At 35.5% G+C, this 19,029-nt stretch overlaps 1 protein-coding gene across 29 annotated transcripts in view; it reads right to left on the bottom strand.

The window, feature by feature from the left end:
* The window catches only part of PTPRD (protein tyrosine phosphatase receptor type D), a 1,313,296-nt gene that overhangs the window by 46,984 nt on the left and 1,247,283 nt on the right, over positions 1–19,029 (bottom strand). For all 29 annotated transcript variants that reach the window (XM_087957701.1, XM_087957705.1, XM_087957708.1 and 26 more), the window contains 2 exons: positions 15,112–15,235; positions 2,297–2,472 (listed from right to left, as the gene is read on the bottom strand). In XM_087957701.1, the coding sequence (XP_087813827.1) occupies positions 2,297–2,472; positions 15,112–15,235 (300 nt within the window). The remainder of the gene's footprint in view (positions 1–2,296; positions 2,473–15,111; positions 15,236–19,029) is intronic.

Below are 19,029 nucleotides of genomic sequence, written 5' to 3'. Positions count from 1 at the left end.
AACAGCTCTGTAAGTATTTCTGCCAACTGGTCAGCACACACTTTAACTACTGCATCAGGAATGCCATCAGGCCCTGCAGCTTTGCTGGGATTTACTGCTCTCAGTGTTTTTCTCACCTCATGCACCTGAAGAGAAAGAGGTGCAGCGTCGTGGTCTTCGTGAGGCAGTATGTCCAGGTTCTTGGTGGTCTCAAAGCGTGCAAAAAGGCTGTTTAGCTCCTCCGACGGAGTGCTACTGCTCTCGCTGTTTGTTGGACCCTGGCCTTTATAGTTGGTCATGGCCTGTATCCCTCTCCACATCTGCCGTGGGTCACTGTCAGTAAAGTGGCCCTCGACCTTCCTCCTATACATCTCCTTAGCATGTTTGATGCCCTTTCTCAGCTCAGCTCTGGCAGTGCTGTACTGTGAGGTGTCACCTGCTCTAAAAGCTAGGTCACGGGCCCTGATCAGAGTCTGGATTTTGCTGGTCATCCAGGGTTTCCTGTTTGGGAAGGTCCGTATGCATTTGTCCACAGTGACATTTTATACACAGGTCTTCATGTAGAAAAGCACAGTCTCTGTGTATAACTCGAAGTACTGTTGTTTGAAGATGTTCCAATCTGTGCGGGCAAAACAATCCTGAAGCTGGGAGGGGGCATTTTCAGGCAAGCATCTAATTGTTTGACTGCTAGGTTTTGTTCTCTTCCTAAGGGGAGTGTAGGCTGGTAGTAAGAGCAGGGTGAAATGGTCTGATTGTCCTAAGTGGGGAAGAGGTCTATAAGCTTGCTTAATATTTGAATACACATGATCAAGTGTGTATATAACACTGACTTAATTTGTTTTCATGTTGCAAACTGCTCCTTGTGGGTTAACATATTTATCAGATACTACAACTCTCATATTTTAGCAAATACTAAACCATGGTTTAAGAAATCAAGATAGATTCCAATTCCATATTGCTATTTAATTTCACAATTCAGAACTTATGCCAACTCTATGCCCAAGGCACAGGTATACTATGAGAAAAGAAAAATGTTATGTTGAAAATGCAGTCTCAATAAGTGGGTTGAGCACATCTTTCAGAGAATGGTCTCACAGTAGTCTGCACTAATGTGATAAGCTATGCTTGTTCTTATATTGAATAGGAGTTTTTTTCCTGTATAAAAGTTATATTTATTCCTGGAACTGAGAATAAGAAACAAAATTATGTTTGCCTAGCTGAAAGCAAATCCAATGCTGGAGCAAATAAAGCCTGTTTGCACCAAAGCAAAACAGAGATTGCTAAAAAAAAGTCATTCTATAATGGAATCTACATCACTAATAGATATTTGAGAGTTACAATATTAATTCAGTTTGGATATGCATGTATGTAGTGCATAACAACTTCATAATTATGTGTCTATATAGGCTGCCAAATTATTCCCATAAAATATATAGTAAGACACAAAGAATAAAAATGTAGAACACATTATTAACACAGTTTTTTTTAAAATAGAAGCATTAACCATTCCCTGGTTATGATCTTACGTATGCATGTGTGTATTAAATTTATTGGCTGCCCATCTTACCATAGGCCAACAAATTTATTTATTAATTATTATTTTTATGCCACCCACCTCTCCTGTAAGATGACTCTGGGTGGTTATTTATGATACAAATAACTAGCTAGCTTCGTTCACTTTTCATACTGTATCCCAGCATGTCTCTTTATAATTGGTAAAACACCAATGTGATAAGGCTAGGAGTACTTTCAGTTTCAATAAAACGTAGTTTTCCTTGTTGAAAATTGGTAATACCAATTTTAGTACTAGGGAAAAAGTACTAGGTGATACTAGGGCAAAACTCTAGATTTACTATAGTAAAATATATGTAGACTACAGTTAAAACCAGTGTTACTGCATTTTCTATAGGAACTGATTTATCACGGATAAAAGAGCTCTAAGAATTCAAAGATACTTTATGTTGTTTTCCCCTCCTACACAAAACCTCAATGAAATTCAGTACTCTGTGTCTCAAAGTTTCCATTTGGGCCTCGAGGATAAAGTTGATGCATCAAAACAATTGCGAACAGTGTTTGTGAGCTGAATGAAAAAAAAAAAAAAAGAACCTTTTATAGTGTTGTCAACTTGAAAATTGCTGAACCCATCAGAATTACAATAGGAAGATTTTATTGACCAGGTCTGTCCTTGGCAACTTTAATATTTGTGGACTTCAAGTTCCAGAATTCCCCAGCCGGTCATGCTGTGAGAGACACTTTTTAAAAAATAAAATAAAAGAAAGCTTACTGAATTACATCAGTCAGAAAGAAGAAACTTTACCCTAGATCTTTCCTCTAATTTGGTCATCATAACAACAGTGGCACTCCTTTGCTCCCACATCATTCTCCAGAAGTCCCCAAAGGTTTCGGGAAGAGCTCCTTGAGTTGCGATGTAAGCGTTCTGCTTTCTGTAACCATCTATATAGTTAGCATTTATATAATCACTGCCTGGTATGCCTAAAAAAGGGAAGAAAAAAAAGACATGATTAATTTTAATTCAATTATGAACAGTAATGTTTATTTTTATGCCAGAACAAGGAACTAGGCGGCCCAGGAATGCTAATATATTGTTGCAGACTATAGAATAGAATCTTAAAAACCAAATGAAGTTAAGGTTATTTTGAGTGTCTTTCCTGATTTAATCTTTGTACTATGTAGTCACTTCTCCAGGATCCCCTTCCATTCTTTCCCAATATCATCTCTAAATTCTTTTATAAGCATACATAGTTTGGTGCCTGAAGAACTGAAGTTCTGAAATCAGAACTGAAGAAGCTTCTTGGATGAGGAGTGAAACGTCTTCAAGGAAAAACAAAGAAAGTCCAGTTGCCTTTGGGAAAAAATATCTTTGGGACAACCATGACTTGAACGACTGAGCATCTCCACAGACATTTTGATTCAAAGAACTAGAAAAAAATTGGGAAACTCCTTTTGGCTCAAACATACCTTTTTCTTATATGCTGGGGTACTATAGTTTTAGGATTGCATAAAAGTATGATTCTAGTGACCTCTGAAAATTGTTACCAAAAACTGTTAATATAACAGAAAATTAAATGACCAATTTATTGACTATAATATTGTGTATATTTTTTCTCCTTTTTTCATGCATTGTTTTGTGGATTTTAACTGTAAGTATGTCATGAAAAGGCCAAATGTGACATTCATAAAAGTTTACACCAGGGGTGTCAAACTCAAGGCCCGCAGCCTGGATCCAGCCCACAATGTGGTTGGATCCGGCCCATGGGGCCATTCTGGTCTACCCACGTTGCTTCAGCCCTGTCTACCCAATGCAGAGAGGAAAGATCAGGCCAGTGAAGCTTTGGCCTGGTCTGCTTGGTGCGAAGAGGAAAGCCAGCAAAGCTTCAGCCCGGTCTGCCCAAATGCAAAATAGGCCAGCGAAGCTTCGTCCTGGTCTATCTGGTGTGAAGAGGAAAGCCAGCGAAGCTTTGTCCCAGTTTACCCAATGCAGAGAGGAAATATCAGGCCAGCGAAGCTTCAGCCCGGACTAACTGGTGCAAAGAGGAAAAATAAGGCCAATGTAGCTTCGGCCCGGTCTACCCAATTAGGCCAGTGTGGCTTCGGCCCAGTCTACTCAATGCGAACAGGAAACATGCCAGCAGTTTGGGGAATGGCGTCAAGCTGGCCTCGCCCACCTAGTTAGCCACACCCACTCAGTCAGCCAAGCTCCCTGCCCCCCCAAGGTCAACCACAGTCCTGATGCGGCCCTCAATGAAATTGAATTTGACACCCCTGGTATACACATTTATCAGGGATACGTTTTAGGTTAATTGCTCTGTAATTCCATGGTTTTTACATTTCTTACATAGAACGATTTCAGTAATTGCTAAAATGTTAAATATTTACTGCATATCTAATGCATACATGGCATATGACATACATGTCAATTCCAGGAAATCAAGCTGTTAAAGTTATATATTTATAGGGAGTTGCACCAGTGGAAAACAGTAAGATTTTAATTATACAGGTAGCCCTCAACTTATGACTACTATAGAGCCCAAAATTTATGTTGTTAAGTTAGAAATTTGTTAAGTGTGTTTTGCTCCACTTCTCTTGCCACATTTGTCAAGTGAATCACTGAAGTTGTTAAATAAGTAAAATGGTTGTTTAAGTGAATCTGGCTTCCCCATTTTCTTTGCTTGTCAGAAAGTTGAAAAGGTGATCATATGATCCTGAGACACTGCAACCGTCATAAATATGAGCCAGCAGTCAAGCATCCAAATGTAAATCACACAACCATAGGGTCATAAGTGGGCAACACATGCTGCAATGGTCATAGGTATGAAAAATGGTCATAGGTGTGAAAAATGGTCATTAATCACTTTTTCCAGTGCCATTGAAACTTTGAACAGTCACTAAACGAACTGTTATAATTTGAGAACTGTATTCCAGACCTTTAAGATAGATGTTTTACATTAATTGCATATTTTAATGAATTGAAACTTATATTGAGTAGATTAATTAATTTGACATTGCAGTGGAAATGAAGATATGTCGCATTTCTCAGACACTTACAAACCTAAAGATAGGATTTAATTGTTAAAATGGTGAAGAAAGTCCAACCCCCCCCCCCCAAAAAAAAAACCATTGAATTTTCTTCATTGATCTTCTGTGATGTTACAGGATTTTGTATTAAGAAAAAAAATATATTGCAGCCATGTTTAGACAATGTTGGCTCAATACATCCCATCAAAATAAATGGAAAATCTTGAATGTCAGAAAAGAAAAAAAAATTCTAAAAGTTCAACAGAATGATCTCATTACAAGATTTTTCATATATATATATATATATATCCCTAATTCTCATTTTCCACTAAAATATCTTTGAAGTAAAATGCTGGCCTTTTTTGATCCTATTAAATTTCAACAGACTTTGGACAGATTTTTTAAATCGTATAGATTATTTATGAAACGCTTTGACCTGTGGTATCATCTTTGGTGCCACTGAATATTAATAAAGGTTTTTAAAAAGCGTACAGTATATAAGAAGAAACAAGTTGCAGCCAGTATTTGGAGTTTTCAATGCTAAGGGGAAAATGATAACCTTTCTGTAGGTCTTGGATTCTTTCTGTTTTTAGAGTGAAAAGTGAAGGAAAAAATGAAAAGAAAACGATCATAAATACCAATTATAATGAGAAGAATTGTACACTAATTACCAATATTTTAAGATTATTTCTCATTCTAGTTCTCTTTCCTAGCATATCTGTATGTACCTTAAATACCTTAGAGAAGCCATGTAAATGTTGATTTTAGTAGGCTGTTATAATACTTCGATACCTAATAACATTACCAATTTTTAAGAATGAGCAATTTATTCTCAGCTACAGTTTAAGTTTAATTCAAGGTATAATCCCACTGCAGTTGGTGAAAATATATTCCATGTATATGTGTGCACAAGTTTGCCATTTTATTTTGTAAACTACTATTTGATGTATCCATTTGATGTAGACAAAATATTTTGAAAAGTAAATGTCAACACAAAAACACTTAAATTATAAATACATATGAAATGGAGAAATGTTGAAGAAAGGTATTTGAAGGTTCTGTATTTATGATTAGGGTCTGATAATTCTTGGGCATGCAGTAAGTGTAGGCCCAAGTAATCTGTAGACTGTACAACAAGGTTGTTGCCAGAATCCTAGGAATTGCTAATAGTCATTCCTGCGAGTGTTTGGTACACACAGTAGTAACTAAATACACAGCAAAAATGTCTAAATGCCCCTGTTGACATACACTGAATATATTATTTTATCCTAGTCAGATTATTTAGATTGAAAACATATACAAATTATGCAGGATTGATTTAATTGAAACAATTATACCAAAATAGACTGCTGTTTGATTACTACATTTTGATTTACTGAGGAAGTAAAGATAAAAGATCATAGGAATTCTTGAAGTACATTAGGGTTCCTATTCAATGCAATTAAATTTGGGGGGGATTACTGTTTTTATTCTTTTTATATTGGTTTTTTATTGTTTGTAAGTTGCCTAGAGTCACTGAAAGTGAGTGGGCAGCCCTATAAATTTTAAATAAATAAATAGATTTATTGTAATTAATCTATAACATATTTCAATAATACTGCAGTTAAAACTTTTTAATGAAATTAACAAACAATTAAAAAGTTTAGCTTATTGCATTTTCTGCACGTTATTTACAGTATTGAGCCATGGTGGCGCAGTGGTTAGAATGCAGTATTTCAGGCTAATTCTGCTGACTGCCAGAGGTTCGATCTTCAAACTGGTTCAAGGTTGACTCAATCTTGCATCCTTCTGAGGTCAGTAAAATGAGGACTCATTATTGGGGGCAATATGCTGATTCTGTAAACTTAGGTATTATGAAGCAATATATAAGTTGTTTATATATTGTTATTGCTATTTTGTATCTATATAAGTGCTATTGTTATTGCTATTTTGAAAACCCATATAAGGCATATTAATTCTTTTGCATCATTCTTATAAATAAACAAATTTAATATGTGATATATTAGCATATTTCTTTTCCTTAGCGTGATATATTTTATATTAGGTGACAAACGTGGCATGGATATTACAAAAAAGTAAGTAATCTTATAATATTAATAATTGTTAATTAAGATAATATATCATTGTTAGTTTTGAAAAATAATTTAATTTTATTAATTTTATTAATATATTGTTAAAGGCCAAATATCACAAAAAATTTAGAAGTGCAGATATAGATAATCATACCTAGTTGGGAAATAACAATTTTGGAGAATTTGCATTAAATGATGAATAAGAATGAATTTCCACTATCACTATGCTTTATTTCATGTAACCTAGTTACAAAGTGTACACTAAGCCTTTTGAAGCCATGATTTTCAGCAAAAGAGATTTTGGGATTTAAAAAGTTTTTGGAGTGATGAAAAGCTTTTCAGGAATTTCTTGAATGTGGAAATACGGGTTAATGATTCAGAAAATAATACCATCTGGGCAAAATGCCACAAACCTTCCATCTATCAAAAATGACAAAACCATTTCTCCAAAAATAGATGAGAAGAAGAATGATGTCAACAAGAGAAATATACACCTAGTGCACATCATAACTAGAAGATATGGATTGGGCATTTATAAGAGAAACATTTTTTCTAGATAACTTATGAGTACATTTACAAATCTCCGATATTGTTCTGTGATGCATCATTTACTTCAAAATAAAACACATAAATATAAACCACTGAGCAACATACAAATGGAAAAAACAAAAATCCTTCCCTGCATTAGCAAGATGATGAGACAGCTGGCATCTAGCTATGACAACTTATGAATTAACATCATTCATCAAAGAGCATACTTCCAATGCTTAATATAAGATGCTCCTAATATTTTTGAAGCTATTGTTACTGGTATGCAAATGTGATTCATTTTTATATTTTGGATTCATTATGTATTTCTTTAGTTACAATAAAAAGTGAAAAAAGAAAAAAGCCCCAAACAACTATATTATTAATAAATAATTTAGCCCAGTAATGATAAGATTATTTTTTAAAAAGTTAGTAGAATTGAGAAATGGGTGATTTAATAAGTTACAGAGTTTTTGTATAATATAGTCTATTAAACTTAAACTGAATGCTTGAACTTTTATTCTTATTTTTTTGGTTGTTGTTTTTGTTGTATTGTTTTTGTGTACTCTCAGAATCACATATATTTCATAAATTTGATATAAATTTACCAAAGAAAGAAAGAAAAATATGAAATGAAATATGATTGCTTCTTTCTTGGGAAATATTGCATTCATTTGGGAATCCAATTTGAGCATACTGAAAGCCATGTTGATAAAATTTATTTCTATAATTTATTGTACCCTATGACTATCATTAAGTGTTGTACCTTATGATTCTTAACTCTTGATGAATGTATCTTTTCTTTTATGTATATTGACAGTATTTGCACCAAGACAAATTCCTTGTGTGTCCAACCACACTTGGCCAATAAAGAATTCTATATATTACAAGAGTGTGTAGGTACTTTTTATCACAAGCATAACAATAATTTGGATATAATAATCAGATATCCATCATTTTAATTTCCAGGGTTCTTATTTTTATAAGAATGAAATTGAAAAAAAGTTTTTCTTGAGTTAAGGATTGTGAGAATCTAGTAGAGGCTGTACATAACTTTTGAGTTTCTCCTATCTTATGAATAATCAATCTTATGAAATGTCTGAAATCTAGCTATGAATTGGTTTAACCAATGAACATCTAGCGAAAAAAGAGAATATCACTGCTAAGATCCATCTCATTTTGCTCTTCATGGTGAAATGAAAGCAAAATATTAATTAGAACATAGTGCCCGGACAAAAAAAAATTCTGGGGTGGTCCATATAAAGAGATGATGTCTCAGAAAGACAGCAATGGCAACTCACTTTCAAAATTAGTGTCAACTAAACTATTAACTTACACACATAATTGCCAGAAATCAAGACTGCCTCAAAGACATCATTCTCTTCTTCATCTGTGTATACTAATTTGAGTCCCATGCTTGGGTAGGGGTTGGACTAGGAGTTCCTTCCAACTGTGTTATTCTGAATCATATTTTCCAACTTTGTTTAATGCTCAAGGTTTGAGTTCTGACACACACACATATTTAGACACTGATATATATGTATGTATGTTTGTATGTATGTATACACACACACACACACACACACACATACACACACTTTGTGGAATATGAGAAACAGTGCAATGCAATGGGTTAGATAAGCCAGGCACCATGAGCTTGTAATCCAGCTACTCTGGACACAAAGGCTGCCAAGTCACTTGAGCTCAGAAGTTCTGGGCTTCAGTGGACTATGTCTGCACTATGTTTGACATCAATATTGTGTTCCCCAGGGAGCCGAGGGCCATCAAGTTTTCTAAGGAGGGATGGACTGGCCCAGGTCAGAGACAGAACAGGTCAAAACTCATGTGCGGATCAGATATAGTGAACTTCCATTGTTACTGCTTTTACAACCCAACATTCTTCTTGGATAATACTAAACAGAAAAGAGGTTGAATGTTTTATCTGTATAAATGTAAGTAAAAGAATATTCTGTATTCCATTTATTGTATTCAGTGAACAAAGTTGTCAAATAGCTTTAATTAGACTTCACACTTTATTTGCAGAATGAAATTGCATCATGGAATTGTTTCAAGTCTTGACAAAGGCTAAGTATTGCACAATCTTCATATTTAAGACAAATTAAACCATAAACCTTTGTTTTAGGGATGTTTTCCTAAGTAATGTGCCACTTAAGGGAATTTTTAAAAGAGAGTTAAAACTAATAAGATTAAGCTTCATAGCACTTGTAAATAATTATCTTCAGAAAATAGATGAATTCACAAAAGGGAGCAAAATTACTATTGATGATGAGTGTATATGGGTGTGTGTGCATTCACATTTAGTTTCAGTTGCAGAAAATTAAATTAGATGTACATAAAATGTTTTTCATGGTGAGATTAGCCTGCAACAAGGTCCATATTTGTAAGCAGATTAGTAGAGTTAATAGTCACTACACATATACAAAGGGAATAAAACTCACTGGGGAAAAAAACAATAGTGAGAACAAACTATTTAAATAATAAACAGTTATGGAATTTCAAAATGGTTTGTACAAGAAGCCAAAGAATGTGTAAAGCAAAGTTGAATATAAAAAATCATGAAGTATGACAAAAAGAAGAGATACATAAATAAAGGAATTTTGTTAAATTGATGACATCTATACATAATCCTTTCTTTAAAATGAGCATGGGAGAATATATATGGAATTAACTCATTTTATTCTTGTAATAATTTGTTAGCGGGATAATGATGTGTGTAGAGGCTATAATTCTATACTTTTTGATAGAAATAAGCATCGCTAAACATGTACTTCTTTTGGACTTGGTAAGTGAAAGAATGATAATGAATTTTCAGCTAGACAGAGGACATTATATTATCTGTATCTCATACTGATATTCTGATGCTGGTACAGAATTAGCTTTTAGAGCCAATGCTATTTCATGTTAATTCCTGCTGTGTTCTAATGAAATATTTAATGAAAAATAAGAGTTTTTTTTTTTTAAAAAAAGACCTAAATCTACCATTAAAAGGATAAATTAAATATGCATTCTAGGCTAAACACATTGGAAAAATTCCTCTTTAAAATTTCTCTATCAAACTAGTCGTTTCTATGGTTACACCAAAACAAATGCATCTGTGAAATGAGTGTAATACAAGATAGCACATATATTTTCACCTTTGGAATGCTTACTGTTTCTTTGAAAGTTAGCAATAAAATCTTAATGCTTGGAAAACATATTCATGGTGTTATAACCCAGGCTTTAAAGATAGTATTATATTCAGTTCTTGTAAAAAAAGTAGTATTTTAAAAATGTAAAGGAGCTTTTATAGCTTTAACATAAAACTCTTCCAAAGGGCCACCCAAAAACAATCAAAAGAAAAAATGGAATATATCCAACTATTTTTCAAGACATTGAATTAAAGAATCTAAAACTGACTGATCTCAAAATGATAGTATCAATTAGAATATGTCAGGAAAGTCAGGATGGAGCCTAATAATAATTTTGCTTCCATCAATGGTACAAAAAGGATACAATATCTTTCTGCAATTATTTCAATATATGTGTCAGAAGTTTGGTAGATCCTTGGGACAAATGTGGTGTATATATTAGGGTGTTACAAAGAAGGTGAAATTACCTTTCTGCCGTAGCTCATGGGAGTAATTTCACTGGCAAAAGATAAACTTTGAAAGTTATTTTAGATGCCACACCAGATTGATCTGAAGGGATGTGATATAGTGATGCTTCCAGTGACACAAGTTCTGAATTTGAAACAAAAATGTTTGAGATCCAGCACTTATTCAATCAGGTCTCTTTGGATAACCTTAAACAAGACAGATTCTCAAAACTATAGTCAATTATAGTCCACCACATCTGGAGCAAACGAGGCTGAGATGGTGTATGGTAAACTGTTCAGCATGTCAATACAATTAATAATATTAAATGAAATCTGGTTTCCAATTTAATACAACCGATAGAGGGATTGAGTGATTAAGAGTCACCAATTATTGTCGAACCACATAGATTTCCAGGATAAGGTCCATGCAAAAAGCAAGTCAAATGTAGCAACTTTAAAAATAAAATGAAAAACTAGCTACTTAGTTAATTAGAATCCTGAATATTTTGAAAATAACTGACGTATGAAGGATCTTAAGTTTAGTGCTTTTTTAACTCTCAGGCAAGGCTTATATAAAAAGAAGGGTTATGTATGAGGTTAGGAAATCACTGATGTGGTCGGGCATGTTTTCAGATTGAAGGGATTATATGTAAACTTGTATGATGTGAATAGAGGGGAAACTGGATAAATTAAAGATGGACATCATTAAACTACAAAAATGAAAAGCAATTTAGAAAGCATAATAAACTGAGTTATGTTCCCAAATATCCTAAATCAAGATACAAACTTCTATTGTAATATTTTTATAGCTACTGCAGATGCTCTTATCAAAGACAGGACATTCAAAAGTTGACAAGGGACAATATCAATTAATCCAAATGAAATGATATTTGGATTTGAGAGTTTGATATGGAATAAAACTGACACTGATAAAATATCAAAGGAGCATTATAGCTAAAAAAACTGTAATTACAGATAACCCTTCATTTACAATTGTTTGCTTAGAAACTGTTCAAAGTTAGGATGGTGTTGAAAAAAGTGACTAATTACCAGTTCTCACACTTATGAATGGTGCAGTGTCCCTGCATTCATGTGATCATGATTTGGGTGCTTGGTGACCTGCACCTATTTATGATAGGTGCAGCATTCTGGGATCATGCGATCAGCTATTCTCCTTCAAGAAAACCATTTGCTTGGATCTGTATAGCATGCTTGAAAATTGGTTACACCACAAAAATTCAAATACTGTTCTGTCCTATGTCTGCTTGTTTTAGATAACATAAGATAAAATGCTCTTTTTATTACAGCATATTTAATATGAACATATCAGAAAGAATTAATGCTATCCACTTGATTTGAGTGAAATCTGTCCTTACGCCCAAACCAGCATTCTTTATCTGCGGCAAGAGTTTAACATGCACTGGCATTATTTCCCATATAAGAATGTAGTGTTGATATCCCCAAGTCCATCACCTGGTTAATTGGATTATACTTTAGAAAAAAAAAAATCTGAGGCACATTTTAATTTTTATAGTTACCATTCATCACCATAATCAGAAACAGAAACTAAATGCTACCTTAAAATATGCTTATTTGATTAAAAAACATTCTGGTGTTGCTTACAGAAACTGCCTCTGCGTTAACCCTTATTACATTCTTGGCAGGACTAGACTTCCTGTCTCTGGAACGTCTCTGGAGTTTTTTCCCTCCTTTGCTGGTACTTTGCTTGTGTGGAGTGACCATTTAAAGTTACAATGGCACGGAAAAAAGGGACTTATGACCATTTTTCACACTTACGACTGTTGCAGCATCCCCACAGTCATGAGAGGCTAGGCGAGGAGATGCGTGCCTCAATGTGAGTGATATTGAGTTGGCCATGCCCAGCCAATAACATGACCACCAAGCCACATCCATCCAGTCACATGACCACCAAGCCACGCCCACCAACTAAGCCACGCCCACAGAACTGATTGTTAAAAAATTTGAATCCCACCCCGTGTAAGGGTAAGAAAATTTGTACATATTGACGACTTTCTTTTCTTTTCATTTTCTTAATACATTGCCTTCCTCCAAACAAGATTGATTTGGGACAGAAATTTTCAATTTAAAGTGCTTGCATTCCTCGTTAAAAATGCTTTGATTATAAAGAAACCTTATTTTGCAGTAAAAAGCCACTATGCAATGCTGTTCTTCTTTGTAGCCCTAAATCAGGATAGTCACCTTATTCTGACCCAGATGTTAAAAAGAGTTTTATTTTATTTATTTAGACATATATTTGCTGCCTATCTGGTACCCAATGACTCTGCACGTCTTACAGCATAAAACATTATAGAAGACATTAAAATCATGGTACATAGCAGATAAAATCATTGACAATTACAAACCATTAAAACCAGATGGGAAAGGTATACAGGGGATGGGGAAATGGGATTAGGTTTTAATTGATCAAGCACTCCAGTATGAAACTCCCCCTGATGGGTCTCCAAGCCATCTGGCAGAGCCAGATCTTGAGGCTCTTTTGAAATACAGGTTGAACCCACTAGCCGAAATTCCTTGGCTGACGGGGTCCGCAGTATGTGCCCTCTGCCAGAGCAGGAGGTACAGGACAGTCCCATTGGAGTGAGATGGTTCGTCGAGTGGTCTGGATCCATGCCATGCAGGGCTTTAAAAGTGATGCCCAAAACCTTGAATTGCACCTGGAAGCGGACTGGCAATCAATGCAGCTTGCAATACATCACATTGTATATAAGAGTGTAACATTGGCCACTCTATAAGTGCTAAAAACTGCCCATGCCTCTGCACCAGCTGTAGCTTCCAAATGCTCTTCAAGGGCAGCCCCATGTAGAGCGCATTGCAATAGTCCAAATATGAGATGATTAGGGCTTGAGTAACTGAGTGCAGGGATTGCTGATCCAGGAAAGGCAGCAATTGGTGCATAAAATGATGTGCAAAGGTTCTCCTAACCGCGATTGCCATCTGTTCTTTGAACAGGAGTCACGAGTCCAGGAGAAACCCCAGATTGTGGACTGGGTCTGTCCAGGGTAGTGCAACCCCCACCCACAACTAAAGATGTTGAATCCCCAGATCTTGGAGCTCCATGTACCAAAGCCATTTGGTCTTCCCAACGTTCCTTTGTAATTGCTGGCCCCCATCCCGGCCCCAAGCAACATGAGAAGGCAGCCCCAGCATCACTTGGATCACCAGGGGTGGAGAGAGCGAGAGAGCTGAGTACCTCAATACATGGTGACAGATGTTCTTACCCAGCAGCCTCATGTAGATATTAAAGAGGAATGGAGAGAGTATTCAGCCCTATGACACACCACAAGATAGAGGCTGAGGGCTGGGCCTCTCATTCCCTATTAACATCGATTTGGACCGGTCTTGGAGAAAGGAGCTGAACCAGTGCAGAACTGTGCCACCCACCCCCAGCTCCCGTACCCTGCCCAAAAGATACCATGGTCAATGGTATCTAAGGCTGCTAAGAGATCAAGGAGAACAAGGATGGTTTTGTTACTCCTATCCTGCTCTTGCCAGAGGTCATCAACAAGTGCGACCAATTCTGTTTCTGTCCAATAACCATGCCTGAATCCTGACTGAAGAGCCAGATGTTTCATCAAGGACCTTCTGAAGCTGCCAGACCACCGTCTTTTCTACAACCTTCCCTAAACATGGAAGATTGGAAACTGGATGGAAGTTGTCCAAGCAGGTGGGATGAAGCAACGGTGTGTTTAAGCAGGGGAGAAACCTTAAAAGGTTCCAGAAATGTCCCTACCTACACTGATATATATTCACTGCTTGAATCCACCAGCTCGTCACCATCCTGGATGCTTTTACCACCCAGGAAGGACAAGGATCTAACTGGCAGGAGGTAGCACTGATAGCACCGAGAACCCTCTCCACATCATCAGAGCCAACAGGATCAAACTGTTCTCAGATCACTGGGCAAGACCCCTTCCCAAATTATCTCAAAAGTACCTGCCTCATGAAAAGGTTCAAACTGAGAATGAATCCAAGCAACTTTGTCTATTAGATATTGAACTAATTCTTCCACATAGCCCTGAAGATGATTGCACAATCCTCTGATCCCAGGAAGAATTGTGATCCCAGGTTTTTTGTTCATGCATTGAGCAAATTCTATTTTATAACAGCAGCTAGCTGAATCCAAACAGATCCCTTCAATGCATACTGCCTTGATAGGAATTGAAGTGCTGTCTCAAATGTGGATTACTGTGATGGTTCAAACTGAAAGGACATGTGAGATAGAACAGTACTGACTTTGTGTTGTCCTAATTTATACCCCAGATTTCTTTTTCCTTTTTATTTTATGACTGGTTTTGTTTTTGTAAGTTATTTTATTACTTATTTTTGTTTCTATAGTTTCTTTCTAAAAAAAAGTCTTACCTTCTATTGCTGATAGAAGAACTCGAGAATGATCATAAGCAATGACATTTGCATATCTGTTTTTTGGCTTATTTACTTCCAGATTAGAGTGTTCCCATGTAAATTGCTGACCTGGGTCGATTGACTGGAAATAAAGAAATGGGGAAAAAGGAAATGTTAACATATTTTTAAATAATGTTTCATAACAGATTTCCTTGTATTATATAGATTAAAACAGCATATAAATCTAATTCCATAATAATTTGTCATACTAATACTTACTTACTGACATTCACATTTAGCCACTAGTCTTGCACAGATTTTGGCTGATTTCATAAGAAAGAAGACAAGGAACATAAGAGATGCTTGATTTATTTTAGAAATTTGGAGGGGTGTGTGTGTTTGCGTGTGTTATAAAAGAGAAATGAGTAAAATAAGATATGCAGAGAATATGTTTTATGCCGATTTAACCATAAAAAAGATCTCATGTCAAGTTTTATGTAACAAAAAGGAAAAATAAAACCCAGAAGACAAAGATAGTTCTTGCTTGCTTGTTCAAATACACAAGAAAGAACAAATGTTTGGATCACCAAAAATGCTGCTATAGAAGAGATGCTGTTTTGGAAGGTTTTGTCAATGCTGAAGTAATTCCATTCAAAACAATAGGTTCCAGTTTAAGAAAAGTAATGCTTATGTAAAAACAGACTTCTGGAATCCATTTGCTCAGGCAAGTAAATCTGGATATATTTTCCACTGGGCTAATATAAGAACATTAAAAAGAACTTTCCTATGTAAAAAAAATGCATCGTGCTAATCTAATCTAATCTAATCTAATCTAATCTAATCTAATCTAATCTAACCCAACCCAACCCTCTGCTGCATTGTTTCAGGTTTTCTCCACCTAATATATAATCTCGTAGAACAGTGGCCTGCAACCTTTTGGGTGCCAGGGACTGGTTCGGGGAGGGGTTCATGTGTTTCCTGGATCTCATGCGTGTATAGATGGGGCTTCACTCACTTGTGAGGCCCAGTTCTTGGCAGGCCGCAGACCAATGCCAGTTCATGGCTGGGTTATAGGGAATCCTGCATAGTATAATTGTCTCTGAGTCCAACAAAATTCACAATGTTCCATTTGTTCTTTACACCCAATATGGAATCAGAAAAAAAATCATACTGTCTTGAATTATATCTAAGTTCTTCCACCAATTTCTTTATTTTTTAATAAAAGAATTATTTGGGTTGTCAAAAACATAATACAACTAAAATTTCTTTTTTTGAGAATAGCTCGGGTTATCACTTCTCCAAACAGACACAAATTCAATTTCATATTCATCTATTCCATATCTTATTACTATTTTAACATTTTCTCAAAAATTTTTCCTTTTCCTTAGTTTTTTCAATCTTACTTTTAATTATCTCATTCCTTTCCAAATTCAATTATATATATATATCTTTTTGTAAGTTTCGATATCTTTCTAGTCATTATATTTATACTTTTGTCTGTCCTGTTTCAATTTCATATTTTCTTTTCTCATTAAACAATTTTTTCCCTGTAGTTACTAATTGTAGTATGACACCTTTGTATCTTTTAATTTTTATCCATTCAACTCTTATTTAAACTTCAATTTATGTCTTTACAATTATAACATTCAATATAACACATAACTTCCAGTCGAATTCTGCTCGGTACATTCTTAAAATACGCACTAAGTTCTTAAAGAGAAAATATATGTATAACAATAATAAATAAAATAGTTATTCTATTCCAATTCATTTCTATCATTAATGTTAGTTATAATCTTTGACATCTTCAACATTTCTTTTCAATAGGGCATCATACTTCTAGGAACACTTATAAATATTTCCATAATTTTTTCATGTTTCTTTCATATTCTTCTTCACTTAAATTTTTATAACACATTTATAATAATTAAAATGTTCCCCTCCTTTCCTAATTTCATTCTCTCATTCTCTTTATTTCATTTATTTATTAAACATTCCATTACATTACAATGAGTATTTTATCTATCATTTTAATCACACTTGTTTCATATTTTCAAAGTTCATGTTATTTCTAATATAACAATACTATCTTATGTACCCTTGCAGAATCCCCCTTTCAATTAAGTTTTTACCCATTATCTCTGTGTCTTCTAAATAGGCTTATACCCTTAATCCTTGTACGTTTTCCCTGTTTCTCTATGTCCTGTTTCTGTCCTTTATAATTTCTTTTCCTTTCCCTCTTCCCCCTCTTCTTCTCCCTTCCCTTTTTGACCCCTTCTCTCTCTAATTCTGACTCTCTCTTCTGTAATCCTCTCTTCTGTTTCTTTCTAATGTTGTAATTACTTTTCAAACTATTCTTTTTTGGGGTTGTTTTTCCAAATCTTAAATTTTTCACTCTCTTTCCTCACTTTCCTTTCTTTTCCCCACATAGAAATACTTGGTCATTGAAGATGGCTTCTTCTTTGTCCCGCTCTTCTTGTTCTAGAGGCATTTCTTGATGTTTCTCATAGTTCAGGATCTCCATTTCTAAAAATTGAAATACGAAGCCAAAAGAACCTCTTCCTTCTTGTGCATCTTCTTTCTGTTTTTTAAGTTCCATTCTCAATTCTTCCAAGAATGATACCATTTTAAAAACTTTTAAACAACCACCCGATTAATTTTAGTCCTTTAAATCCGATAGCCAAAAATCCAAAAATCACCAAGTTATCCAAATAATCCAAAGCTGTTTCTTCTTGCTTCTTTTTTCCACTTTCTCTATTATTTTGTTACAAAGTTTCAGTTAAAATGTATCTTTTAGGAATCTTGTTAAAGTTTCACTGTTAATTCCTTTCACTTCCAGGTGTTCTCTTCCATTTTTCTAGATCCCACCCTTTTGTTTTTTTCCTTCTTTTAGAAGTTTTTGAGAATCCAGAAATCTTTATTATCCCTTTGACATTTTATTTTCAGCTTAAATACGTGTTAATGTCAAAGTGGATTTTTGCCGGTTTCTTGCTTAAATCTCTTCGTTGTCAATATAGGGAAGAAAAGAAAAAAAACCAAATCCTTTCCCTTCCCTCTCTCATTCGCTGCTTCAAAGTCTTCTTTGGGAACAATGTTGTTCTTTATAATTCAAATTCAGGGTACCTTATATTGTTGCTTTTTCAGTTTGACCCAGTCAGCCAAAACTTTCTCTTCTTATCTTCCTCCTGCACATTCTTTTCCGGTCGAGTTCTTCTTTGAGGTGGCCATTTCTGACCACCGCTGCAACCGCCTTCGGGAAAGGGAGTAATGGCCAGCTGGGGAGGAGTGATGCGACTCTCCTTGACCCTGCTGGCAGTCTACCCTCTCTTCACCACCTCTACGGGGTGGCTTAGCCCCGAAACCAGCCAGCTCGGGGCGCTCCAACGGCAAGCACAGATCGAAACTGCACACGATCACAGATTTCAGTCTGTCACCAAAGAAGCTCAAACTGGAAGCCCCGTTCTTCCATCAATTTCTATGTCTGCAGTTTGGGCTGTTGCCCTTCTCTAATATATTAGTGCTATTCAGCAGGTTCTGACCAGCTCTGGAGAACCGATAGCAGAAATTTTGAGTTGTTCAGACAACCGGCAAATACCACCTCTGACTGGCCCTGCCCCCATCTATTCTCTGCTGATCGCAGCTGATTGGATGGGTCTTCTTTTGTTGTCCTACATAGGAGAACGGAGCTGGAAAGCAGGTTAGTGGGGTGGGAAAGGAATGGAGATTTTTACAGTGTCCTTCCCCTGGAGTGGGGTGGGAATGGAGATTTTCAGTATCCTTCCCCTGCCACGCCCACCAAGCCAAGCCACACCCATCAAGCCAAGCCCACAGAACCGGTAGTAAAAACTTTTGAATCCCACCACTGGAGGAACTGATTTATGTACTATGCCTTATAGCATTTATTACAAATAGATACAAAAGAGTTCAGAAAAATTA

Source organism: Notechis scutatus, chromosome 2, assembly GCF_049901735.1.
Source record: "Notechis scutatus isolate UNSWTSFEM ecotype Mainland chromosome 2, rNotScu1.2, whole genome shotgun sequence".
NCBI classification, from domain to species: Eukaryota; Metazoa; Chordata; class Lepidosauria; order Squamata; family Elapidae; genus Notechis; species Notechis scutatus.
The sequence above is the reverse complement of the archived record's forward strand: the minus strand, read 5'-3'. Positions and strand labels throughout refer to the sequence as shown.